The 27,314-nt window shown below is 33.7% G+C and overlaps 2 protein-coding genes and 1 long non-coding RNA gene across 3 annotated transcripts; all 3 read right to left on the bottom strand.

Annotated features, from left to right (window-relative positions):
* Window positions 1-12,895: 12,895 nt before the first annotated feature.
* On the bottom strand, window positions 12,896-15,425 carry LOC140047582 (uncharacterized). The gene is made up of 7 exons (XM_072092619.1): window positions 15,389-15,425; window positions 14,778-15,014; window positions 14,576-14,652; window positions 14,328-14,432; window positions 13,821-14,035; window positions 13,409-13,573; window positions 12,896-13,142 (listed from the first exon to the last, which is right to left on the bottom strand). Exons 1-7 carry the CDS (start codon window positions 15,423-15,425, stop codon window positions 12,896-12,898), a joined length of 1,083 nt encoding a protein of 360 aa, XP_071948720.1.
* Window positions 15,426-17,119: 1,694 nt separating this feature from the next.
* Window positions 17,120-21,942, bottom strand: LOC140047583 (uncharacterized). The gene is made up of 10 exons (XM_072092620.1): window positions 21,319-21,942; window positions 20,953-21,214; window positions 20,238-20,551; window positions 19,947-20,128; window positions 19,041-19,169; window positions 18,732-18,815; window positions 18,501-18,554; window positions 18,241-18,345; window positions 17,820-18,135; window positions 17,120-17,606 (listed from the first exon to the last, which is right to left on the bottom strand). The coding sequence occupies exons 1-10, from the start codon at window positions 21,940-21,942 to the stop codon at window positions 17,280-17,282; spliced, it is 2,397 nt and encodes a 798-aa protein (XP_071948721.1). The 3' UTR covers window positions 17,120-17,279.
* Window positions 21,943-24,708: 2,766 nt separating this feature from the next.
* On the bottom strand, window positions 24,709-25,508 carry LOC140046738 (uncharacterized). The gene is made up of 3 exons (XR_011844830.1): window positions 25,429-25,508; window positions 24,973-25,041; window positions 24,709-24,787 (listed from the first exon to the last, which is right to left on the bottom strand). It is a non-coding gene; the product is annotated as an uncharacterized lncRNA (long non-coding RNA).
* Between the last annotated feature and the right edge of the window lie 1,806 nt (window positions 25,509-27,314).

The raw sequence follows: 27,314 nt of genomic DNA on the forward strand, positions 1-27,314 counted from the left end.
GTCCGGATGGATTGTATACGATGAAATGAGACTCAATTTTAATTTAGTGGCAGAAACAGCATTTAGTATGAAATTAAGGGTATTTCCCGGGCCACTTGGCCAACATCCCTGGGTCCGCCCCTGATAATGTTGAAGAAAGGTCGATTTTTTTATTAAAAAAATACTATTTTGATAGATACGTTTATACAAATGTATTGTTTTGCGATGAATGGAACATTCCAATCTGTATTTTGAAGCTTCAAATTCCTCGGTTATAGGGCGCATTATTTCGACAAATGCTTAGATTAGAACAGGGAGATGTAAAATATCTCCCTGATTAGAAATAGTGTCGGGTGTTGTACAGTATGCAGAACAGTAAACTTTAATCAAATAATTATCGTGGAGTATAATAATAGGCATCATGCAGTTAAACTAAGTCTCATTTGAGGCTTAGCGAGTGTAGTTTAAAGAGTGTGAGTTCTAACCATATATGGCACTATGTCAGGATTGAACCCGACCTTGGGGTTGGAAGGCAAACACCAACCTCCATGATACAGCTCCACTCTATGACTGTCAATGGTGAAAACATAACGGCACACAACATAACATAAACATGCTTCGTAGTTTCTTTTCTCAAACTATACAATTTGGTTTTTAAATACTCCTGTAAACAGATTGATTACATCATTTTACAGACAAACGAAACTGTTTAGTATGCGCTTTCATATATAAATAGGCCTAAGTGAATAAAAATATACATATTTGTGTTTTCATTGACGAGGTTGTAATAGTAATTTCGGTAACTATTACAGTAGTCCTATATATTTTTTATACGACACAAGACACGTGTATCTGGGTACGTATATTTATTAGAAAAAATAAGTCTAGATAGATCGCTTAGGCGTCATCCCACGGCCCAACAAATCAGTACTCATGACAGAAATTCGATCCAGTTTTGTTCACACAAGTTTCCATGAATTTTAACAGCGCAACCGATGATTATCCCTAAATATTCAGCAAACTGTCTGATAATCCCTAGCTTAATAAGAGGTAGACTACAGTTTAATTTGTTACTAAATAAGAGCTAGCGTTTCCGATCGCCGAATTTCTTACTGTATTTATTTAGTGTGGTTCTTATACTGTATAAATACAATCAACTTTATTACTGCGGTTCCATCACCACCACCCCGTGCCGCCCAATCCCCAATTTCCATTTCTCCTCAATTTCTTGAGAAAAAAAGAACAAATATAGGACAGAGAAGTATTGCCTATAGAGGGGCAAATATTTGGAACCGTTTGCCTGAAAACAAAGTTTAAAAAAAGAGAAATTTTTAAAAAGAAATACAAAAACTAATACTCACTCATGTAGAGTTCACTTTTGTTACTTTTTATTTCTATTTGATTTTTACTTTTATTGCTAATTTTTGCTAATTAGATACGGTATTATTTAAAGGGTAATGTGTTTATAAGAGCTTCGGCTCGTTGCATAACCCATTTTGTATCAAAATACCATGTTTTCCGTTCATTATGATTTAGATTAAACTTATAGAAATATTCTCGTAAAAGAAATACTGTATATTATATATATATACACTATATTCTGGTCATACAAAAATGGTACGTCTAGAGTAGTAGTACCGCAAATATCTAGTTAATAAGTTATAAACAGTGTAATTGGATTGACTGTAATATAGTAGTAAACGTTTTATAATCGAAAGCGCCAGCTTGTACTTCTAGTCAACCAGTCAATCTAATGATATAGACAAGTTCTATTTCCTCTGAAATATGGTGTAAGAAGCATTTTTGGGTAGAAGCTGGGATCCACTTGATTTAGGATATTTTGACCTCGCTGATTACGAATATGGCGGATCCCAAGCGAAATTCGGTCATATGGAAACAATGAATAGTCTAACACATCCAACTCACTGAATGTCCAGTAGGCCTACATTCTAGATGGTAGTGCTCTACTGCACAGCATTCCATGGAATAGTGTAGAGACTTATGATGCGATCTGTAAAAAATATTGCTCTGCCATCATAGTCTTTGATAATTATGAAAGCGGCTCATCCACCAAAGACGGCGCACATTGTAAGGCGGGTCAGGTGGTAGTGTCCCTGTACATTTTACCAGTGATATGTTCCACAAAATAGGATCACTTTCTGTAACAAACAACAATTTATAAATCTTCGTAATTAGTATTTGAACAAAATGGCAATGAGTGAATGCAGCTGCTGATAGTAGTATAGTACAAAAAACCATTGAATCAGCAAACAGGAAAACATCTGTCATTATCCGATGACACGGATCTATCTAGTGCTCCTCTGCAGTCAAGCATTTAAAACATCTTGTGATATTCTTTAGACTGGAACTGAGATACTGGATTATCAAACTGGTTCAAATAGTACTTTTGAGAGACATCTGTGATAACCTTCTGTTTGCTCATGCGATACTGGTGACAAAACATCCAGAGCTCTAAAAAAAAGCTTGTCATTGCACTTATTTCTGACGTTATGCTGTATTCTTCAGATGCAAACAAGCTACAACGGATGACATTGTGGTTGCTAGAGAAAACGATTTAGTGTGTCTGTACAATGGACGACCTGGACAACGTGGAATGCCTTTGACTCCATCCCATCTACAAGTACAACCTCGCATATATAACTTCATAATCGTACCACAACCAAGGTACATAACATCATGTTCAAGTTCAAGTTATCTTTTAGCAATGGAGTGGGGTTGATATGTGTTCCGAGGATTGGGGATGGAAGATCAGATGATGGAAACATGGTTCCTCTACACACAGACTTAAAGCCAGCACCTGAGTATCTCCTTGAAGCCTTCAGGGGTAACTATAACTACATGTGGTGAATGCAACGGCATTGCACTGTACTGATACCCGAACAAGAAAGTGATACTGATGACATAGTCCTTTTCTATTTTAAACAATATCATCCCACACGGGGCAATTCAAATAAAAAGGTCTGGATTAAAATGATCTTACAAAATATACAAAAATATCACAATACACAGTACAATATAACAAGAGTCAAAGTTCAAGAATTTCAGAGTCGGGTGGCAACTGGCAAAAAAGAATTTCCTTTACGATGTGTTCTACATGCCGGCCATCGAAAGCGACGCCCATGAGGCATGAGCTCGAAATCACTGAACAAGGCATGGTTAACACTTTTTAGAATAGCTCTACTTTTTTTTTTTTGAGTTTGCATACAGTCACAGAAGGAAGATAAGCTACGAAGTTGACAACCTATTAATTTAGAACTTAAATTAACAATTCTTTGTAGTGAGTTTCTCTCTTTGACCCTAAGACTAAAAAACCAACATATAAAGTAAAACAGTTAAAACGTTCTCAATAAAGGAATTATAAAAAAAACCTGAGAATTACTTTATCGACATTAAAATGGTTCAGCTTCCTTATAATTTAACAGATAAAGTCTCGATTGGTGCCCTTTCTTTACTATTGCCTCTGTATTTAATTCCCAGCTGAGATTGTCCTAGGTATTTAAAGGAATGGACAATTTTGCTGGTTCGTCATTTATGAGGGATACCAGAGGGCTGCGTCCTTTCTCCTTCCTAAAATGTACAATCATCTCCTTGGTTTTGGTCACATTGAGTTCCATCTAATGCGGAACCATGACGGTCCTGTAAATTTTTAAGGAGTGACAGCATGACAGTGTCGTCAGCAAATTTGAAAAGATGACTATTGAATTGTCCTGTTTGCTGCGACAGTCATCCGTGTATGTAATATACAGGAGAGGAGAGAGGACAACCCTGGGGAAATCCAATACTTGTTATTACGTACATTCGTTGATACTAAAATCATAAAAAATCTATCTATAGTAAATCATGAGTAGATTCCAAATTATCAAGACTCATTAATTAATCAGCAATAGTACATACCGCTAATGAATTTCAATGTTCTTCTAGCTAGCATCATTTTTCCTATTTCATGACGATACAATAGGTACAGGAAAACATTATTTGCACCAAATACTTCCAATATATATATAAACATAATTTAGTTTTACGCTATTTTAAGAAAATTTGAGTTTTCGTAAAAGGTCACTGACCTCTATAGTTATATAACAACTGTTTAATTAGTTTTTAGAGTAAGAAATACATGTTATACACATTTTTAGTTATTTAGATGTTATTGGCAGGCATAAATGTTACCTCTAAACACAAGTTTCATCAAATGCATCGGCAATTATGGAATAAGACATTGCAGTTAATAATTATTTTTGTTAGGAAAAATTTAAGTTTTTGTAAAAGGTCAATGACCTTTTGACTTCTAGTTACGTATTACTGTTATATTAATTGTTTTTTTTAATGTATATTAGTAGGATATATATACTATACACATTGGTACTAAAGCTATTTAGATATGATTATAAAACAATGGATTATAGGCATAAACGCTACCCCCTACCACAAAATTGTTTACATTACATTTGATCAAGAATCAATTTCAATAAGAATAGTACATCATTACTTTTAAAATTTTTCTAGTTAACATCATGTTTCCTATTTTATATATCGATAGGTACAGAAAAAACACAGTTTTGATTAAATGCATCCACAATTATGGCATACGATATTACAGTTAATCAATTTTTTTATGGACAAAATGAGTTTTTGTAAAAGGTCAATAACCGTTTGACCTCTAGTTATATAAATAGGTGTTGTATTTTGTTTTTTTAAATTGCATATTAGAAAGAAATATATATTCTACACATTGATATCAAGATTATTGAGATTGGATTATAAAACCACAAATTATGGGCATAAATGTTACCCCCTACCCCAAAAATATTTACGGAATCAATCAATCAATTTATTTGGAAATTGCACCTTTGCATCGGTGGCACACACAGGAAGTGGTGCATCCATATTGAACACAATTAACATAAAATGACGGATACGGATACTTAAGCTAATTTAAATTAAAATTAGTACTCTATACTGTAGCAATATTTGTCTGACATGAGTTGATACATTTTAGTTAAATATATTTATATATATATACATAAAGAGGAAGTAGTAACAAAAATATTTGTTGATGAGGATATTAAAATTATCATGATAGTTAATATTGAAATGGTTTCATATACAGTATAGTAATAACAATTATACATAGTGATACAAAATAATATATAAAAAATACATTCACATAAAATCATAAGTTAATACGGAAAAAAAAAAAAAAAAAAACTTAACTATACTACTATACTTAACTAAAAAAGCCAAAAGAAAACGTTGGTAAGTAAATATATTTAATGTAAGGTATAGCCTGTTAATCATTACTGTATTTGTAGTTATACATTAGTAGTACCAGACTACTACAGTTTAGTGATAACAATAATTATTAATACATGATACAAAATAATATATATATAAATACATTCACATTCACAAAAAAAAAAAAAAAAAAAAAAACTTAAGTATGCTATACTTAACTAAAAAAATTCTTTATTTCGTTACTCTATTTACAGTTATACATTAGTAGTACCAGACTGGTATTTAAATCTTTAACATTTTGGTACGTGAAGCCCATGCTTGTTTTATATAGCTTTTGCAAAACATGTCAAATATTTCATTTACTTTATTAACAATTACTGGTTGCGTCCCAGTAGGAAGGCTAGTGTCACTTCCTAGGGTTAGTTTTAGTTTTAATACTGGGTTACCTAGTAGAAAGTACAACCAGAATGTATATAGATTACTATTATATAGGTTATGCTCAAGTTTACAATATTCCGTTGAGCGTAGATCATCAAAATATTTGCATTTGAACATAAAATGTATAATGTCTTCTTTATCATTTTTACATATAGGACATGTACCATCATTATCTTCTTCCCATATAGATTTCTTAAGGTTAAGTGCAAGTGTATTTGATCTTGCCTTAAATTTAAGACTTGCCCCTAAGAAATCTAATTTATCTAAAAGATACGGTTCTATATATGGTGTGGATTTAAGTGTGACATAATTCATCAATGAAGTTTTCTTTCTGGCTTGGTCAAAAATTTGGATACCATCAATACTTTTAATTATACTTTTTGAAATGATTACCCATTGATTGTTAGTATCTGTCGTTAATTTAAACCTGTGGCTCATTCCACACAAGTCTAGAGTATTTTGCATATGGTTGTACCATTTCCACTTAAATGTAGACGTATGACCAATGAATAGCATTGCACTAAAAGCCAATTTGGGCCATCGACTCATATCCATCTTTACTAAACGATTTAAGAAGTCAATTCGTTGCATGTCTTGAATAGTTGAAATAGACTTCCAACCTAGATCACCGTACAAAGCTTCCTTACAAGTTGTACGTGGTGCTTTGAGTATTGCCTTTGCCATTTGGGTTTGTAATTTTTCAAGATTTTGAATATCACTTATACCACCACAGACATATGTAGAGCACGCATAGTTAATTGAAGGAAGACCCAGAGTCTTCCACAACAAATCTCCATAAAACACTCTGTTATAATCATCTTGATCATTAATAATTGACTTTATATACGCTATAATTCTATATCCCTTCTTAATAACCTCTTCAATATGACAGTGATCGGAAAGAGATCTTGTAATATGGGATCCTAAATATTTGTAACTATTAACTTCTGAAATATAATGATCACTTAATGGCCATAATCTCTGTTTGTCTGTTCTTTTTCCAGTAATTAAAACATTGGATTTCTCATAGTTGAATTCTAATTTGTAGTCATTACTAAAATCGCTATAATAGTTGTTGAGATTACGTAAAAAATAATAATGTGTTCCAAAGCTTAAATTTTCGGTGACTTTGATGTCATTCTAAAGTACATTTGGAATGAAAAAATCAATGTTTCGTTACTATTGCAATTTGTGGTGGGTTTACCTCTAAATATCACTAGATTGACTGGACTATAGGTGCGTATGAGTAGTCGACTGCACTCTCTAATATCTCTACGCATGGATGGCTTTCGATTCGCACGTGAACAAATTCGCCTTATGCGCGCCATGCAAATCGGTGGTGGTATAATAGGCCAGCTAGAGAGAGAGGAGTAGTCGAGTCACATGGTTTGATGATGGATGATGGATGGTGGTGGTGGCGCGCGCCTAATACGTGAAGAATTAAAGCATGCAGGCATAGATTCGGAGCTAGAAAGGAGCAATATTTTTTGGGTTTGTTTGATCACGTCACTGGGCTCTCCACCATCAACATGCAGTAAGCAATCCAAGAAAGAATATAGGCTAGGCCTAGCTACAGTATCACACTCACACAGGCAGTAGAGTAGTATTCTTTACTCCATGAGTAGGCTACTGTCATCCAAACAAACACAGAAAAGTACACACCGACAGACTCGCCTCCCAGTGCAGTGTCCACCACCATCGCACCATGTAGTGCTGAAAACAGAAGAATGAAGAAAAAGAGAGGTAGGCCTATGTATGTACATATTTAACAATTTATGTTGCTTTTTGTTGAGGCTTTTGATAAGGGCGGGAGCCTCTCAGAATAAGTTGACGCGTCGGACCGTCGGCCACGCGCTGCTATTAGTATTAACCTGGATGAATAACCATAAACGTCAGCGACGTGCCGGAATTCCATACCAATGGGTTAACCCATTGACCCCTAAGTTTATTTTGCTCCCCTGGGACCCAAAAAGCATATGTCATATAATTAACCCTAACTTTTTTTCTAAACACAGACATTAAAAAAATTAAAAAACAAAAATAATGCAAAGGACATTTTATTTCCAAATATGTTATCAAATTTGTGTTACAACTTATTTTGGCGGAGTATGGATTATGCAAATTTTAGAAATATTTTAGGAAAATTATTAAAAATTTGTAATTTATCTTTGACTACCAAATGCACAAAAATTAATAAATATTTCATAATAAAACTCATCTCTTCATCAGAACCTATTTCTTCTCTTCAAAATAAGACCAAACTTGACCATTATGAAGAAATTAGTAGACTGACTCATCCGACGATGACCATATGGGGCCTAGGCCTATCGGGAGCCGCCCCGAGAGCGTCCTCGCCGCTGTTTGTTCACCGGGAATGTTAAAAAAAACATCCCGAAAGCGACTTGGAATTCGCGATTCTCGCGCGCACCGGCATCCCTCGGGAGCTTAGTCCGCTGTTTTAGACGTGTAGCTTGCAGAAAATTTGACGAAAATGCGTCGAAAACTTATGAAATTAAAACAAGTTTGGTATCAAAATGTTTGTCAAAAGTTATGCTTCAATAAACTGACCTTTGCGCAGAGTTTGAACAAATATTTCATGCCCATAATGCATCTGACATGTCAGGGTTCATATTACAATCAAAGGTAAACAATATGGCGCGGCCCTCGTGAGGACATCTTCACGACTTTTCTCCGGTAGAAAAATCACAATTTTACATGGAAATATGACGATTTAGACACTGTAACTGATACATAATCTTTATTTGTTATACATTTATTGTATACAAGCTTCAAAATAGTGATTATTAGAAATAAAGATGGATTTTAGACGATTTTACGTTGTATGTTTAGGCCTATTTTCATTCAACGCGCCTGTCGCGTTTCGAACAGCGTGCTTCGAAAAACGGTTATATTTTCGAATTTTATTTTCAAACTAACTTCAACAATTGTTTTTATATATTTAGAAGCATATTTTTTTAAAAAAAGTTGTGAGTATTTTGTATAATTTGTTGTTACGATTCATGCACAGCAAACTGCGCATGTAAATTCGATTTACTTTTTTGTTGTTGATAATTTGTTTACAATGACCTTGACTTTTAACCTTTTGAGCGCTTTAAGCGCTTATCGTGGTGAATCGGTTAAGACAGCCATAGAATTGTTCTTTGTTGGTTATTAACGACTGATGGTAGTGTTTCACGCGGAGATCATGATATGTTTATTCACGTTGATCTGAACAAAACAACAACATTTTGTTAAGGCTTTTTACTAACTAGCAATATTTCATGAAAAATTTAAAGGCATTGAATTCACTTTATTTTAGCATAGTAAGAAAGGGTAGGATTATAGCTTTTATTTGCCACCTCCCTTAGTCAATTTGGACATTGGGTTCCAGAGTTATCGCAATTTGAAAATTTGAAAAATCATGATTTTTCGTTAATCTTATATATGAGGAATCTGGGGTAGCACTAACATTTCATTTTGTTTAGCCATTTGGCGAAAGTCAAAATATTTTTTTTAGTCAAATCAGTTTATCTATAGCCAAAATGGCTAAAGTCAAATTTTTTTATTTAGCCAAATGAATCGGTTTTTAGCCAAAATTTAAAATTGTTGAAATATAATGGTAAAAACATTTTAATCAATTTATCTATGTCAACAGGTCTATACACTGTTCCCTGAACATTTTTGTAAGGTATTGAGATAAAGAACCATGCCTAAATCACTCTGTATGATTAAAAAAAAAAAAATTCTTTTTGTATTTTTTTTACATGATCAAAACAAATTGTTCAAATTGTTTTTAATCATACAGCATTCATACAGTTATCAATTTAATAAGAAACATTTTAAATTTTTCTGAAATCCCCTGAACGCTATGTTACTTTTGTTTTTACGCTTGGCTGGTCATTTGTGTGTGACGGTTTCCATCGCGTACCAGGCGAAAATCGTGTCCTAGACTTCACGGTCACTCAGCATCACCGCCGCGCAGCGGGTTAATGTTTTTAAATTGGGTATGCTCAAGAGGTGCGAAAGTGCAGAACCGCCGGCCTAGGCCTACAAAATCATGTACAACAACGGTATATCAAGGCTGCGCCGAAGCGTTTCTGGCATGCAGGGTGAGAAATTTATCCCGATTATTTATTTACACACAACACAACACAGAAGCCGGTGGCCGACACCCCGCTCAGATGCACGTGTGTGTTTAGCTAAATCCCCGTTAGACTCTACCATTTCCCGCATGTTGTTTTGTTTACACTGACGCACGAGGGAAGTTTATTACGGGTAAAATATGAAACTACATTAAATTGAAAGACTCTAAAATGCATAACGCATACATTTTTGATTTCGATAAGATTAAATTCATCGAAGATACTATAATGTTTCTTTTTAATCTGAAAAGTACACCCCTATCGAAAAATAGACAATCCCGGTAATTAGCCGACCGTTGGCTACGTAGTCGTTTGTGCAGCGCACAACACGCGATAGTTTGGGTAGACTTCATCATCCATGTGTCGTGTAACGTCTGTCTCTCTGTGCAGTCTACCTCTGCTATCTCCATCTTTTTGAAATAACAAAGAGACGCCTGGTACAACAAAACAAGTTGACAAAAAATGGAGCTTGAAGTAAACAACGTGATAACGAACAAAATAAATGCTTGGAGATCGACAAATGGACCTTTTAGTTGGACTTTATGCTTTCGCCAAAATGATTATTTAATTATCTATTTTATCATATGTCATCGCCAAAATGGCTAAAGTAGCCGTTTTATTTTTCGCCAATCTGGAAACGTTTTCGCCCATGGCGACTTGGCGATCGGCCATTGCGAGCCTAGGGAATATTGGTCAAAACAGATGTATATACAGGTAGTTATCAAGCTAATTAAATATTCATAAAAAGGTAAACAACTTTAAACAAATGTAAAATCTATATGAAACATAGTTTCTTCATGTTTTTTCACCTATAGGTACCTCAAGTCTCAACGACCCCATTTTGGCAAAATTTTTATTATATTCGACATTGCGAATATGTTACCATGACAACCAGAATTTGTGTAAACAAGAAAATAAACAAATGGATTTAACTCAATGTTTAAAGTTGTATTGTCCCTTTGAACACAAAAAATGAAGGTCAAAATATTCTAAATATAAATTGGCCATATCAAAGTAATATTAAAGTTATTCACTTTAAGTTAAAAATTCGAGCCAAAAACAACAAGTTTACGTAATTAACAGGTAAATTAGTTTGATTAAATTTCGTCTGGAAAATCATTCCGAGCGAAAGTAAACAAAGATTTCAAACCACGAGTATGAATTATGCATGATATGCTAATTAAGATTGTTTACAACTTGTCACGACGGTTGAGGAGATGTTTTGACACATATCGCACGAGAGAGGAAGTTTTATGATTATGCATATTATAGCCAAACTGTACGTAACGCGCGCCGCCGGCGCGGCCGGCAGTGTATGCCTGGGCCTAGTTGCGGAACGAATTTTGTTTTAATGTATTCAAGAAACCCATGGATTTATCGGTAAATATATTACTATTTTTTACTTAGTTTCTCTCAAATAAAATGTATACTTGTGGCCTAGTTTAGATACTCTAGGCTACTACTAAGCCTAGCTCTAAGCTGTAACTTGCACAGTACCTACCTAGGATAGGCCTAGCCTTCTACTCTAGCCTAGGCCTAGGCTACTCTAGGTAGTTAGGTCTACCTTTCAGGTTCACGTTGTCTTTTTATTAATATTAGGCCTATGCTTTAGACTCATTTTTAAGTATTCGTTGGCTACCCGTATTAATTTTTGCCAGGTCCGATCGGTTCATCATTACTAATTATCGAGTATACTAGCTAGTAAAATGTGCCCAAGTTAGCCCACTGTACTGGCAACTGATTCGTCATTTTGACGAGAGATGCCAGTTCTATTTTTAAAGACTAGCCTATTACTAGTAGTAGTAGCCTAACTATTGAATTGTACTGTATATAAAAAGAAATACACTAATCATATCCATGGGATTTTTTAATTAGAAATATGTTACTAATAATTAATACTATAATTTCCATATACAATATATATAAAAATCTATAGGATCTGTGGTTATTTACTATTTTTGTGACAATACTTTTAGAAATATTCGCAACTAATTAGCTTCACTGTTAATATGTTACTTGTCAATGGACCAGTAATACATAAAGGTAAAAAGATATTGTGAAACCTGGTTCAACATTTGAAATTCTGGTGGCAAATGGCAAAGATTCCTCACGATAAATATTTCATATTTCCATATTTAGCAGTAAACAATTTATAACAATTTTATTTTACTTTAGGTTAAAATTAATGCATTGACAGAGGTAGAGGCTAAAGACCTACTAACTAAAGGAAGCAGCAGAGAAAAAGTACTAGAGGGAGGTCATCATCCTGTACCACCAGCAACTACACCAAGTTGGTGTGTTTGCAACAACTGCTGGCAAATTCAAACTGAAAATGAAAGAGTGTGCTGTGGCTATACACACGAAAACACAACAAATTTCAGGTAATTGCACGTGTGAAACATTACAGTATATTAATTTAACATACTTATTGATAAAATGCATTACAATGATAAAGTGTCGATATAGTGTATCTAAAAAAACACAAAAATAATTGTCTTTTTGTCAAACTAATTTTAAAAGTTCTGCTTTATTTTTAATAAGTACTGTTGTTAAAATACAGACCTGTTACCAGCTTATATTATTTTGAAAAATAGTGCATAACATAAACTAAACAAAAAATACTAAATAAACATTTTTTTTTTCATTTTAGGACTTTTAGTTGCTCATTCTAAATGAAGCAATGTTGCAATTGGCACGAGCCTATCATCAAGATATATTAGCAGCGCCTATGGACAACAAATGGAATAGGGGTCATAAACATACAGCCTACCGGCAGTATGTTTTGTGACCACATGGTCGTCTCGGTATTGGCATCAGAATATAATACCCAGTTGTGTATGGGCAGTACGGGACAAATACCCCGATGCATTTGGCCAGTATGTTGGTTTTCAACCAGGACGAATTTAAAGCTGTATTGTCCCTTTGTACAATTCCCACAAATAGATTTCCAAATTTAATTGCTCATTTTAGTACCAAAACAGAAAAAAATAAATCATTTTTAACTGAATACATTAAAAACTTAACAGGAATTGCCCAGTACTGTTTGCACGAATAGAAAGGTAATTGATACATCATAGTTTTGTTTAAAATCTTAACAATTTCTCTTCAACTAGTTGATGAGTTGGTGGTGCTGGTACTGAAGCAATGTTTCTGCTGAGCCTTCTTGGGTCATCTTCTCCTAAGCCTGTTACTGTTTTCAGGCTAGTTTCATCAAGTAGTCTTCTGTATACAACCATTTCCACCAATTTCTGGATGTAGCTGTAATCCTTTTCTTCTTTAACAGGCACCACTGTCCACCTCTTACTTTTTTTGTTAAATAAGCGTTGATATCTACACAACAGAAAATAATTGTTTATAATTTTTGACAGCAATTTGGAATATTTTGATTAGATTGCAATTCGGGAAAACCGATTTTAAAATTAATTGTCAAATTTCTTTTGCCCATATACCTGTAGCTAGTTCCATGGTAACTCCGTTGTACATGGCATAAAGATACAATTGATTTAAGAATAGACTTGTCGGTTTCATATGTAGTACGGTATTTAGTAATTAATATAGCCAATTAATATTCAACTGTAAAAAACTATGGAATGTACCTTGTGGTCCCATCTTTATTTTTCTTGATCTCTCGTTGATGGTTTGCTGTGTAATCCAATGCTGCCAGAAGATTCCTTACTTTGTACATTGGTGGACTGTAATGGAATCTTTTGGCCGCATACATCAAAATACATTGGTGGAAATTTTCCAGTTCAGCAGTTCCACTAAAAATACACAATATGTATATATAAATAGCTAAGTCAATACTGTTGTCAAATGCAATAAAATATGCAAGTTTTAAAGTAATACTAATAAATGTGTTTATTATGTGTATATTGTTCTGTTGAAATGTATATTTATTGTTTAGAGCACCTGTTTTTTTTTTTTTTAGCTTTAATCAATACTACAGAATATGCACAGAAATGCTTGTATAGTATAAACCATTCCTCTATTTTTAATCAATTTGCTCACCGAAAATTAAGCCAATATGGGATTTTCTTTAGGAATCTGTTGTTTAGGACGATCTTTCGTAGTGCATCGTGCGCTGGATGACCCTTTGTCATCCATCCCTTTTGTCTCTCGCTCTCAAGAGGTCCATGACTACAGGAGGCTGTACCAACATCACTATATGATAAAGCCCACTGGTGTTCATCCACCACATGGTGAAGAATTCCACACCATATTCCCTATCATTGAACAAGAAAATCAGTAAAATACATATCTCAAATACAGATTTCTTTTTTTAAATATGGAAAAAATGGATACAATATCAGATACACACAGAGGTAATATGACAATGTCAGTATCTGAAGATAGCTGTGAGCCTTTAAAATTTATGAACATAGTAAAACCAGAATAAAGAAATTAATTCCACAATAAAGAAGATCTTGTGCTTAAGTTTATGTTCAAGAACAATATAACTTGTCTTTGAGAGTGTATATACAGTATGTGCACCATTAAATTAAAACATGTACATACAAGAAATTCATCATATGTCTTTGAAGTCTCGCAGGTATGCCAGAAATGGTTTACAATATCTTTGCTCCAACTTAATAAGACTTTGCAGTCTTTCTTCTGACCAGCCTGTTAAATTGTATAAAAAATACCAATGAAACAAAAGATTAGTATTAATTTGTATAATAAATATCCTATTTTACATATTATGAAATTAGGGTATAACTATAATAAAATAATTTACATTGTCTGCAAATTACCAAAAAACTTACTGCAACCAATGCTTTTGCTAGATTCTTGGCAGCATGCCAAATATCGTGTGAGTGTTTGATGTCTGGATATTCGTTTTCTAGAGTGATGAAGAAAAACAAATATAAAAATAAACCATATTTTACAGAATAAAAACATGTTAATCAAAAATTTATTTTAGATTTTGGTGATCATCTAGAATTACGATGTAAAAATAAAACATACTCATCAATGCGCCAATCTGTAAGTGTGCATCGGTTACACATTCAACGACATTCACATTTTGTTGTTTGAGAAATGAAACACTCTTCTGAAATCCTACTTTTTCCATTAAAGTACTTTTGCCCTCTGTCTCCCGCTTATCAATTGTTATAATTGACAAAATACTTTTGTCAGCATTGTCCATCATAGTATATGTGCAAAATTGGGCAGAGTGTCCTGGACTGTCCATCCTTCCATCTCCTATGAAAAAAAAATATTTACAGTAATAACGTTCTTGTACTGTACAGTACCGGACAGAATTATTGCAGATTTTGAACGCATTCAACGCATTGTTAAAGTGTTGACAACGCGTTGAAACTGCGTTGTCCGTTGGCGTTGAAAGTGTTGAGTTCGTTGAACTGTTTATTCAACCAACACAATGTGTTGCGTTGAGTTTGCGTTGAAATAACGAACAATCGGATTCGTATGGTATTTACAGATTGCCAGTGTGTATTAGTAGTAGTAGTAATAGTATAAAATACAGTATTACAAATATTTAAGAAAACAAACATAATGTGTATTTTTCCGCGGAAACCTAGCTTAATATATTACACTAGGCTAGGCCTACTACTAACGAGTAGGCCCCGTGTGTATATGAGCCGCGTCTGCCATCGCAGTTAAAAGTAGTGGTCATGTCCTCAATTACTGTGTGCCTATATTAACTGGAGTATTAAATACCAAAGTTAAGGCGGCGGTGAATCTTGGAGGCTAGGTCACATCGTAATTAATTATTTCCAAAACTAAAAACTTCGCAGTACTGTACTACATTTTTCTCGATTATTTATAAAAACAACGTAGCCTACACTCGCCGCCATGGAAGGCAACAATACACCACCAACATAACGATCCAGCATGGTCGTCGTCTTTTTCACGCATGCTTTTCGTGACGTGAGGGACGAACTGATCGAAAGGTGAAGAGTTCATTCATTATGAAATAACGCGTAATTAAAAGGGAAAAAATCGTTTAGTTTTATTATTATCCATAAATATATCATTATCATGTATTATATTATAAATTAATTATTGTGATGCCTAACGTAACCCATGCAGAGAAAAGCGTTAAATATAATAACCAAGAAATAGGAATGACCAATTTGATGACAATAGGCAATGTTAGGCGTTTTCTTTAAAATCAAAACCTGTGCCATACCATTATTCACGCCAAGGTGTAACCCACAAATATTTGAATAACCAAACAATTCAGAATAAAGAACCACTTTATTCTGATGCAAGACAATATATTATTACAGGCGAGGTTTAGGCGTTTTCTCTTTAACATACTATTGTTTTGTTTCTTAATATAATTATATTGGCCTCCTCCTGAAACTGTATGAATGGGATGGGAGTTGCGAGAATATGCGAGCGAACAGCCAACATTTTAATCAGTTTACAGTGTGATGCTTTTCAAAACGCGCAACGTTTTCAACGCGTTCAACGCTATGGGATTCAATTGTTTAACGTCGTCAATGAACGGTCAACGGGTTCAACACATTCAACACGCTCTATTGTTAACGTATTCAAAACGCTTTTTGTACTTAAAAATGTAATGTTGTTCGATTTATAAAGATTTAAATTGGTTCATGGGTGTCGGACACGTCAAATGTTTTAGTTCTTTCAAACATTACAACAAACAATGGGACAATTATAAAATAAAAACCAAAATAGAGAAACAATATTTTAACTTTATCTCTTGAATCTCGAACAGCTAAAAAATGTAGGCCTAAAATTAAATAAAATTAATTACTTCGTCGTCATTAACGATCGTTAAATACGTCATAACACACGTGGTGTTTTTCTTGAGGAAACCAGGGTGGCGGCCTCGTGTGTTGATGTCAGTAATTTCCACGTTGTTTGATTTTACGACGTGAGATCGTGTTTTCCCCCGGAAGGCCTACAGTACAGTGTTAACTGTTAGACTTGGCATCGACATTATTATTCGATGTTTTCCTTCACTAAACACTGGGAAATATCACTGTGTGTTTTATTTGGTAACTGTCCGTTCAATACTTAAAAATATATCTAAGCTTCATATATATTTTATTTATATTAAAATATCTGGTAGTGACTGCCGATAGGTATTTTGCCTGTTGTTGTTACTGATCGTTCAGGCGTGCAATCGGCCAGTCTAGTGCTGCAGCAGCTAGCGTTGAAATAACTAATTGTTTACTTGACATGCTGATAATGACTTTCGTTGAATAAACAACTAAACGTTGAAAGCCGTTCAACGCAACGCAAACACAACGCAACGACAACGTGTTGAATGCGTTGGGATTTTTGCAATAATTCTGTCCTGTACTGTATATAAGTAGATTTGTACCTGACCACCACTAACAACAGTTTTTAATAGAATTTCTCTTCACTATAACTCGTCAAAAACAATATTAGCGTTTTTCAGTAATTTAGTTCCATCCTGCATTTTCATTTGCACAATGAAGCCTTGACCTATGAACTTTAGTTTAGTCACATTTATTTTTTTTCCATACACCTCCATTTTATATTATAATACCTACCAAGCAGTACAACATCTTTTCCTTCATGTGCTGTCAAGATTTCTTTCTGGGTATCTTCCCATAATTCAGTAACTGCAGGCACAAGATATTTTCTCTGAATTCTATAGTAGGTGTTGACATTCAGAATATGAAGTTTTAAAAACTTGGCCAGAAGAGCAATCTTTGCATAGTTGTTTCCAGAAGCTAAAAGTGCCGTAGACATTAACAAATCCCCTCCATGCAATTTGTTCTTTAGAATTGGTTGAGAACACCATTTGTTGTTCAGGTGGCCATTTGTACAAATCTAAGTAGATCACAATAATATATTTATTAAATAAACCATTAAACCAATTTCATAAAATAAGTCATTTGACAAGCTGAAACACATTACATAGCAACCATCATTGTTTGATGGTACCATAGACTTGTTCATAAATTGGTTTCAGGAATTAATTAGAATTATGAATTATTAAATTAAGATAAAATGTTTACAAAAATTGAAAGTAAGACTTTTTACCCATTTGAAATACACAGCAGAACCAACAAACTTTGAATGCAGATCAACAGGACTACTACAGGATTTTCTAGTACAAGATTTGTTGATTTTGATTTCTGCCAAGGTTTTCAAACAGTTTAAGTACACTATGCAGGTTTCATCTTTTATAAGAAAGTCAGACTCTTCCATAATATCAATGTGTTTAACATAAGGGCTTTCAACTTCCACACCTTCAATGTCCTCCTCAATCTGACTGGATGGATCATCATTTTCTGCCTCAATTTCAAATTCCTCTTCAACGAATGAGGTTTCTCTGAGGTTAAGTGGATTGTTGGGACTGAAAAATGTATGTATGACTTAATTTCAAACATGAATTTTTTTTTAAATGATGCTTTACTGCATCACAATGAAGTTTAGGTTAAAGGAATAGATGATGACTTACCAAAGGCTTATGTCAAATGATGGTTCATATAAATCATAATCTTCATCTTCATCACAAGTGCTCTCTGACTCAGATTCACTTGACAAGTTAATGTCAATGGTCATACTGAAAGAATAATAGTAATACTTGTGCAATGATGTCAACCTCTTAATTTGTGTGATTAGAAACACTAGCAATCGAGGGGGAAAGGATTTTAAACTATGTAATTAAAATTAATACATTGTAACATATAAAATGAAAAGTATACAGAATTCATTTACTTTAATATTTCAGCAGAGCATCTGGGTCTGTCCTCTTCTTTAATGTTGCTTATACTAAAAAAATAACAGTTTTAATGCCATTTTATTTCTCAATAACAGTAATCAGATTGGCATAGTGTATAAAGAGTGCAGGGTATTATCAAGCCACAGACAAGGATTTTGCTGTGTTCATTCCATTGGAATTAAGTGAAACAGAAAAGTTAAAGCGCTGCAATTTTAGTTTAAACTTACCTTCCATCTTCAGAAGCACTTGGAAAAGCGGTTACAGTACTTGAGTTACTGCTAAATCTATCAATTCCAGATATTGAAGAAATTCTAAAGAACAATTTATGATCAATGACAATTTCTATATTTTATAGTTATATTTGTAGAGTTCCTATTGAGAAGTCAGTTAGTAGTGAGTGTTGAAGCCATGTAATCGTGAGTGTAGAAAGCAACCGTTCACTATGTGAATCCCATGTGATCTAATTTAAGTACGGTATTAATATTATTAGTAATATATTTCATAACAAAATTTGTATTATATCTAAATTTTCATACCTTGTATCTGAACCACCAGATAGTGTAGTTCTTAAATAAGCACCTTCTATAGGCGTCGATGTTGTAGGAAGGTGAGTAGAAACTGTTGTCCTGGTCGGCCCAGAAGCTGTGCTATGTCTTTCTGCATGACTAAACGTAAAACAATAAAGCACAGTTAGCAGGGTGACTTAGCACTTTTTTTGTGCACTTTGTGACAAAAGCACCAAATTTGGCACAAACCTTCTTTAGGGTATATCTAACAATCCTAGAAGGGGTGCCCAAAAATCGGAACAATTTAACGACGTCATTTGGACCACGCCCTTTTTTTAGTATTACGTAATTAGGTGAAAACTTAAATCTTTGTATATACATACCAAGTTTGGTATCAAATAAAAACTCATGACATGTACATTGCAATACACACATAAAAAATATATGATTTCTCTTCAGACGGAATATAGGTCAAATAATGTAATTTTCTGTCATATTGAAGGGTATTTCAATCAAAACGTGCCAATATTGTGCTATGTTATGAACATTGTAGTTATAAGAACAACAACATTCATTTTTGTAATAGTACTAATATATATTTATCCTGTACCAGTTACTTTCCTTAACATAATATAAGGAACCACTGAAAAAAGTATATAAAACATATACTGTATCAAACTTGGCTCAATAACCACTGGACTAGTAAACCGACAAAAGACCATTTGACTGACAATTATGGCGTTAGCATCCATAACAATACATGGAGGTGATTATCAACTTTACTTTTATGAAATTATTTATCTGGAAACAAACGCTTATAATGGTACAGAGTTGCTAGATGACGAACAAGTTCCACGGCATGGGTAACAAGACCAGTGCACTGCTGAACGACACTTGCAGTTCCCTGAGCAAAAAGGCAACTTTTTGCAGCCACACTTTAGCAATTCCCTACATGCCTTGGATGCTTCAGGTAGTATTGTCCAGACTGGTGTCCATGTACTGCCGGTTTTAGTCCAACCAAAGTCTTCTGGTGATGGAGCATTCTGATGTGGCTGTAGACTGGTGGTCCAAATGCTTGCTTGGTATATGGATCTGTTGGAATGCTGTAAAAGTGCATCCTGCAATAAACAATTTAAAGATTGGTGTTACCTTTTAATGAAAGAAAAACATGAATCTGATAATAAATTATTAAACGACAATTGACAATTATATGGAAGCTCCCCTTACCTGTGTAGGAGGAATGTTGTCCATTGTCCGTGCTTTTCTTGAAAAAAGATCTTGTCTTAGCTTAGTAACACTTCTTAAAGTACTTGTCTTGTCGTATAGATGACATGTAAACTCCTCTAGCAACTGGAATTGAGATGAGTTGACTCCTAGAGATTTGAAAGGGTGATGTGCCATGAAAAGAAAGGCTTCTGTGACTGCTGGAAATGAGTTCCACGTCTCCCATGCGGAGTGTTTTGATTTTCCGAAGAACTGGGATGTAGTATCGGACCCAGTAAATGCATGAAAAACTGGCAGCCCTCTTGACTTATCCTCTCCTAGGTTATGGCAGATGGTATTTATATTAAAATATTGGAAGTGCTTACGCATGCCAAATACGACCCAGATACACGTACCAAGATAACAGGCTATTAGATTGCAGAAAATACCAACCAGGATAACAACGACATCAGTATCAACTGTATGCACCAAAATAACCCTGCTACCTTTCTTTAAGGCATCATCAATGCGAATGCACATCCTGGAGTCGGCCTCTTCATGGTCGCAGATTGGTTGAGTAGATGTCAACATACAACAGACTCGCCTACAGGACATATATCAAGAATTACTTACTAATTTAATATGCCTTTTTAATTAATTATTGGTATGAAACTGTATAAGTAAATTAATCGTTTGGTTACAAACAAAATAAATTAGTATGTATCATAATAAAACTTACCTGATGTAATGTAAACTTCAGAGTAATCATGGGTAGACACCTTTGTAGTTAAAAAGTTAAATAACTCCTCTTTATTTACTGGATCTTTCAGAAAGTCTGGAAAATTCCCTGGAATCTTTGTTTGTCCCCCAACTTTCCTCTTGACCCCTTTTCCTCTTTTTTCTCCTGTAGACTGCTTAAGACTATCTGTTCTGTAAGTGTCCCACACTATATCAATTCTGTTACTATTCTGCAGCTGCTGTCTGGTCCACGGTAGAAAGACCTGTCATACAAATGATACAAGAATAACGATCCGCATATAGAAGTGACCAATTATGTGGTGGTTAAACAATAGATACAATCCTGAATGCAAAGAAATGTACTCACCTTATCACCGTAGTCATCAAATGTAAATGCATGGTTGCTGGAAAGGGCATGGACAATAGCAGCTCTGTCAAACACCTTTACGTCAAAATATGTAGGAGGTTCAGGCTGGCCTTCAGTCTCCAAATGCTGTAGCAACTCAGACTTCTTAGTTGGTAGTCGAAGCTTGCCATTTACTGCCAAAGAGGGTTGCCATGGCTGGTTTTCATGCATGAAGAAGTCTTCCAAATCTCCATCACTAGATTGACTTGCAATATACAGTCGACTGAATAGGCTGCAGTCACTTTTTAAACTCTTAACTTGTTGCTTTGTTTTGGACACTGATTTTGACCATGGTGTGTTGAACAATGGCAGCTTATTCTGTTTGATGGCTTGTTGAATTGCAACACTTCTGTCGAGAATAACTTCCTTGAAATATTGTTGGTACAGGGTAGTACCTACATCCTGAATTGTACGAACTGTCACTACTGCACTTTCATTGCCACAATCTCGAGCATCCAAGACCATAAGTTCTGAACAATTATCGAGGAATGGGTTGCCTGCATTGCTCAGGGAACTGAAAGTGCCGTTCAGCAGGTCTTTTTTGCACCGGTCTTTGTTACCCATGCCGTGGAACTTGTTCGTCATCTAGCAACTCTGTACCATTATAAGTGTTTGTTTCCAGATAAATAATTTCATAAAAGTAAAGTTGATAATCACCTCCATGTATTGTTATGGATGCTAACGCCATAATTGTCAGTCAAATGGTCTTTTGTCTGTTTACTTAGTCCAGTGATTATTGAGCCAAGTTTGATACAGTATATGTTTTATATACTTTTTTTCAGTGGTTCCTAATATTATGTTAAAGGAAAGTAACTGATACAGGATAAATATATATTAGTACTGTAGTTCTATTACAAAAATGAATGTTGTTGTTCTTATAACTACAATGTTCATAACATAGCCCAATATTGGCGCGTTTTGATTGAAATCCCCTTCAATATGACAGAAAATTACATTATTTGACCTATATATTCCGTCTGAAGAGAAATCATATATTTGTTATGTGTGTATTGCAATGTACATGTCATGAGTTTTAATTTGATACCAAACTTGGTATGTATATACGAAGATTTAAGTTTTCACCTAATTACATAATACTAAAAAAAGGGCGTGGTCCAAATGACGTCGTTAAATTGTTCCGATTTTTGGGCACCCCTTCTAGGATTGTTAGATATACCCTAAAGAAGGTTTGTGCCAAATTTGGTGCTTTTTTTACAAAATGCACAATCTTCATAAAAAATGGAAGTTAGCAACCCTGCTAAGTGTGAAGAGGTATAGAATAAGGGAAAACAATTTTACAATTTAAATTTAAAAAAAAATTAATATACCAAATCATCAAATTAATACTGTACTAAAATTGACACTGGCTAGCCCTAGTAATGTAACAACAGAGGAGGTACCAAAGTTAATTCCCACTCTAGCTAGGAAAATAATTATTTTACCAGCCCTGTTTGTGAAGGCCCTCACTACCAAACAGATGGTATTGTAATCAATTATCTACTTAAAATTCCAAGTCAAATGGTTAGGAGGTAAACCTTTTCGTCATGGGTGGCCAATTTTTTTATTAAAAAAAAATGGTAGGACCTGTGCTGTGTGTATGTTCAGCTAGGTAACCGGATCTATGATTTTAATTAGGCATAGACTTAGCGGCTAGCTATTCTATGCTAGATTATATATAACACTAACACTAAAAGTATACTTTCTGTCTCAAAATACCTGCTGTACTACGAAAGGTGTGTTGTATTACTCTATCTAGCTAGGCCTATCAATCCGCCTGTTTTCGAACGATTCATCTAATTGCAAAGGTAGGCAGGCCTAGTAGTAGTAGTAGTATAGGCTATATAGTAGTTAGTATAGATAGGCTAGGCCTAGCCTGGAGGTCTAACCTAACCTATTTATTATTATTAGTATTATACTAAATTCAAAATAATTAGGCTATCTATAACTCTGTGGAACTATAGTACCAATAATAATAATTATCATTACTTACTAGTATTGCCTATTTTACTAAATAAAAGGCCCTAACTAATCCCTAGAGCCGATGGACACTGTACTAAAGAGAGAAGTTACCTGTCAAGCAAAAAATTTGCAACATCAGAATTACTTGCTAAATTATTTGCTTCTTTTACTACGGACCATCTCTGAAATGTATCGAAGTTTAGCAAAATTCTGCGAGCATTTGACGCTACATTACGTGTAAGTTTGCGCCTTTTCTTTTCCGATGATCTCAATCCAGAATAAGGGCCTCGTTTACCCATCCTTTACCACGGGTTCGTCTCTCTCGCGATGAACGATGATAATCAACTCACACGTGTGTTCTCTTGCGGTACGTACAGAAATAAACAAGCCAAAAAAGGAGTCGTATGCATAATTCATTAGCAAGCGCGTTGTATTATGGGATATGTTTTGATCGAAAACTTTGACTGGAAGTCACAGTTATTTTTTTAACAAAAAACCGTTTGTAATTCAGTTGAATGATTTTTTTTTCGACTAATTTTTATTGAAAGTTAAATTACTATTATGATACTTCAAATTGACCCATTTTTTTTCGAAATCTGTTATTTTTTATTTTTTTGGAATTAGTCAAAGGGACAATACATCTTTAAGCATATTTTATTACTAAAACAAAGTTATTATGTTAGTTTCAATAAATTGTCAACAAACTAAATAATTTTTAATTTCATAAGATGAACAGTTACCATAGCAACAAGACTTTAATTTGTTTACTAATAATTTGAATGTGATGCGCAAAAAGATGTCAACCTATAAAAAGGTAAACAAGTGTACAGAATATATATAAAACTTGTTTTTTCACCAATAGGTACTAATAATACCAAGTGACAACAACCACATTAAAACAAATATGATTATGTGGTAGAAATAAGTTACCATGGCAACCAGCATTTATGTAAACAAGAAAATAAAGAATTGGATTTAACTCGATATTTAGGAGTGTTTGCATACAAAAATGATTGTGTATGTTACTAATAAGTTGCCATGGCAACCAGAATTAATGTAAACAAAAAATTGGGCGTCCAACACTAATGATCATTTTGTTTTTTCGTACTTGTAAACGTAATTTTTACTGCATCTTCAACACATCAAATCACCAGCAGTAATAAAACCAAAGCAGTCAACAGTAATACAAAAAATACATTCATTTCTTTTTGTTTGCAACACATTTATTTAAAAGTAAGCGAGTTAATGTAGTCTACAGTATAGCAGATTTTAATAAATGTGTTTTAATACATGGTTTATATGTAATATTCTTATGTTTGTCTTGATTAGTATAGCTCAAATTCATTTTCATAATTAAATTATACTATATAGTATGATAAACTACTAATTAAACTATGATTTGTGGAATTTATATATTTCTTATTGGTTAAAATATCAGATTGGTAAACTGGTGCGGGTATTTATATTGAATCTGAAATTAGAAAAATAAAAAAAAACAATTAGTATCGATATTAATAATTTTATATATAAATAACAAAATTAACGTTAAAATAAAATTTTTTCATTAGAAGACCATATTGAACAATAAAAACAACAAATAATCAACAAAACATATAATTAACAAAAAACAGTATATAATAGAAGGAGTAAACCTACCAGATAGAACAGCAAACTTAATAATCAAGGGACTGCACACGGTGGTGTTAACAACTAGGCTAACACCCTCTGTAATGCTTATAATAAAATATCAATACAGTAATATTATTTAATTTACGGTATTTAAATAACTCAAAATTCTAGAAAACTTTAAATATACATCAACAATTAAATTTACAATGTCAATAAACATTATTTATTAATATACTAAATGATTTTATTATGGTTTTATTGATTAACAAAAAGCTAGGCCAAGTGACCTTCAAATGACCTAGACTTGGCCTAAGAAAGTCGTTGGCGTCGGGAAGCGTCGCATTTAATCTGCTTGAAATTATTGCATTCAAGTCAAAGACAACCTGTTCTTTCCGTTTTTCATATTGTTTTTAATGGGTCTATAACCGTTATATTCGAAAAATTAGGTTAAAAATCATTTTTTTATCACTCAATATTACTTACCTATTCTGAAATCAATAACTTTGCTTATAATAAACGGATCTTGATAATTTTTTTTTTAAACCGATCGAAAAAAAAAGATGGCGATTAAAAAGGTGACATATTCACCCACAATGCACCATAAAGACCGTTTGAACGGTACAAGGTAAACAACCGCTGGCGGCGTCAACTAAAACCAAGATTTTGCACAGCGAACTGAACCGAGTATATTGATGCGCAGAAACGATGCGCGGTAGTAAATTGCGGTCGCTATTTTTACGCTTTTATTATGCTTAAAATATGCCGTATTATGATATCTAGGTTACGTCATATAATATTATTATTATTATCGATAACGTTAAATATATGGTGAACAACAATGCTTGGCAAAAAAAATAAATAAATCACAGTTTTAACTTGTGATTGTTTTAATACTAGAACTAGGCCTACTCTACCGCCGTATGTCTACATCGGCGGTCGGCCCACAAGGTTAAGGCATGAACCTGTATGTAGCAACGACTTTCAGTAGAGTAGGCCTACAGTAGTGGCGTACGGCTATGAGCGCTCATTGAAACAAATAATAAAACCAAATCAGAAAATAATTACAAAAGAATACAAGTCATAAAATTATATAGGTCATCATAATTATTAAATAAATAAATATATATATATATATAGGAATACCGAGAGCTGACTCCATTTTCATTACCACGATTAAACAGCGCGCACGTTACTATGCGCGTAATGTCATTGACGCGGTGTTTTTTTACTTTGGTAACACTTTTTATTAGGTAATTGTTCTGAAAATAAATAAATTATAATATATCATTTTGAGTATATATTTATTTACCTATTATTCTATAAGATCAAGTATTTTTTATTTCCATTTCATTCAACCAAAAATGTGAATATAGTGGTTAAAAGATCGTTATCGCCTAGCGCGTATAGCTTTTGTTTACTACGAAACCCTCGGAAGGCTCAATGACCTACCATTTCAACCTTATTTTTGTAGTTGAGCCTCTTATGACCTCAAAATGTTTTTCATTCCTACACCAAGATAATATAGTTCCACATACCATGTGCTTGTTACTAAGAAAAATATTAATTTTAACTGCTAAAAAAACAATTTTATCCCGATATGAGGCCTTTATGATTCGAATATTTCATAGTAACAACCCATATACCATAAAAAATATCCGTTTAGTCCATTTTTTAAATAATTTTTGAAAAATTCCGAGGGGCTCAACTACAAAAACGCCATTTTATGGTATGATGTCATCGCAAGCCAATCAAACCTCCGCATTCGACCGCTCCGCAAGTCTCACGGTTGAACGATTTTGGATTCTCGCCCTTTGATTGGTTGACGCGATTCAACACAGCGGAATAATTTTCTCGCGAGTGCCGTAAAGTCACATGGTGTCAGGCCTGTCCAATTACACAGGAAAATAGTGCATTGAAATTCTTCGAACGAGGTTAAATAAACACTCTTTTTTATATAATAAATAAGTAATATCATATTTTATTGAATTTTACAATGTTGATATATAAAATATGTTACTTAAAATCATGATTTTATATAATTATTTTTACGAAAAATGACTAGTTCATACAATTGTCGACTGAGGGCGCAATTTGTTTACATCGTTCGTGGCTAAAAACGATCATTTTCGTCGATGTTTTAAACCCTATATTTCGAAAACTACAAGTCATATTTTCATAATTCTTTCTTTATTATAATATTGATACAAAATATTAACAGGCAATGTATAATTTGTTTGAAAAATATTAACTTTTAATTTTACACCGTTATCCCTAATATATATGTGACCCGATCTGGCAAAACCCTACTTTTGTCGGAAATATTCATTTTGTATTTTTTTATATATTTGGATTATTTGAATCATAAGCTT

This window comes from Antedon mediterranea, chromosome 4, assembly GCF_964355755.1.
Source record: "Antedon mediterranea chromosome 4, ecAntMedi1.1, whole genome shotgun sequence".
Lineage (NCBI taxonomy): Eukaryota > Metazoa > Echinodermata > Crinoidea > Comatulida > Antedonidae > Antedon > Antedon mediterranea.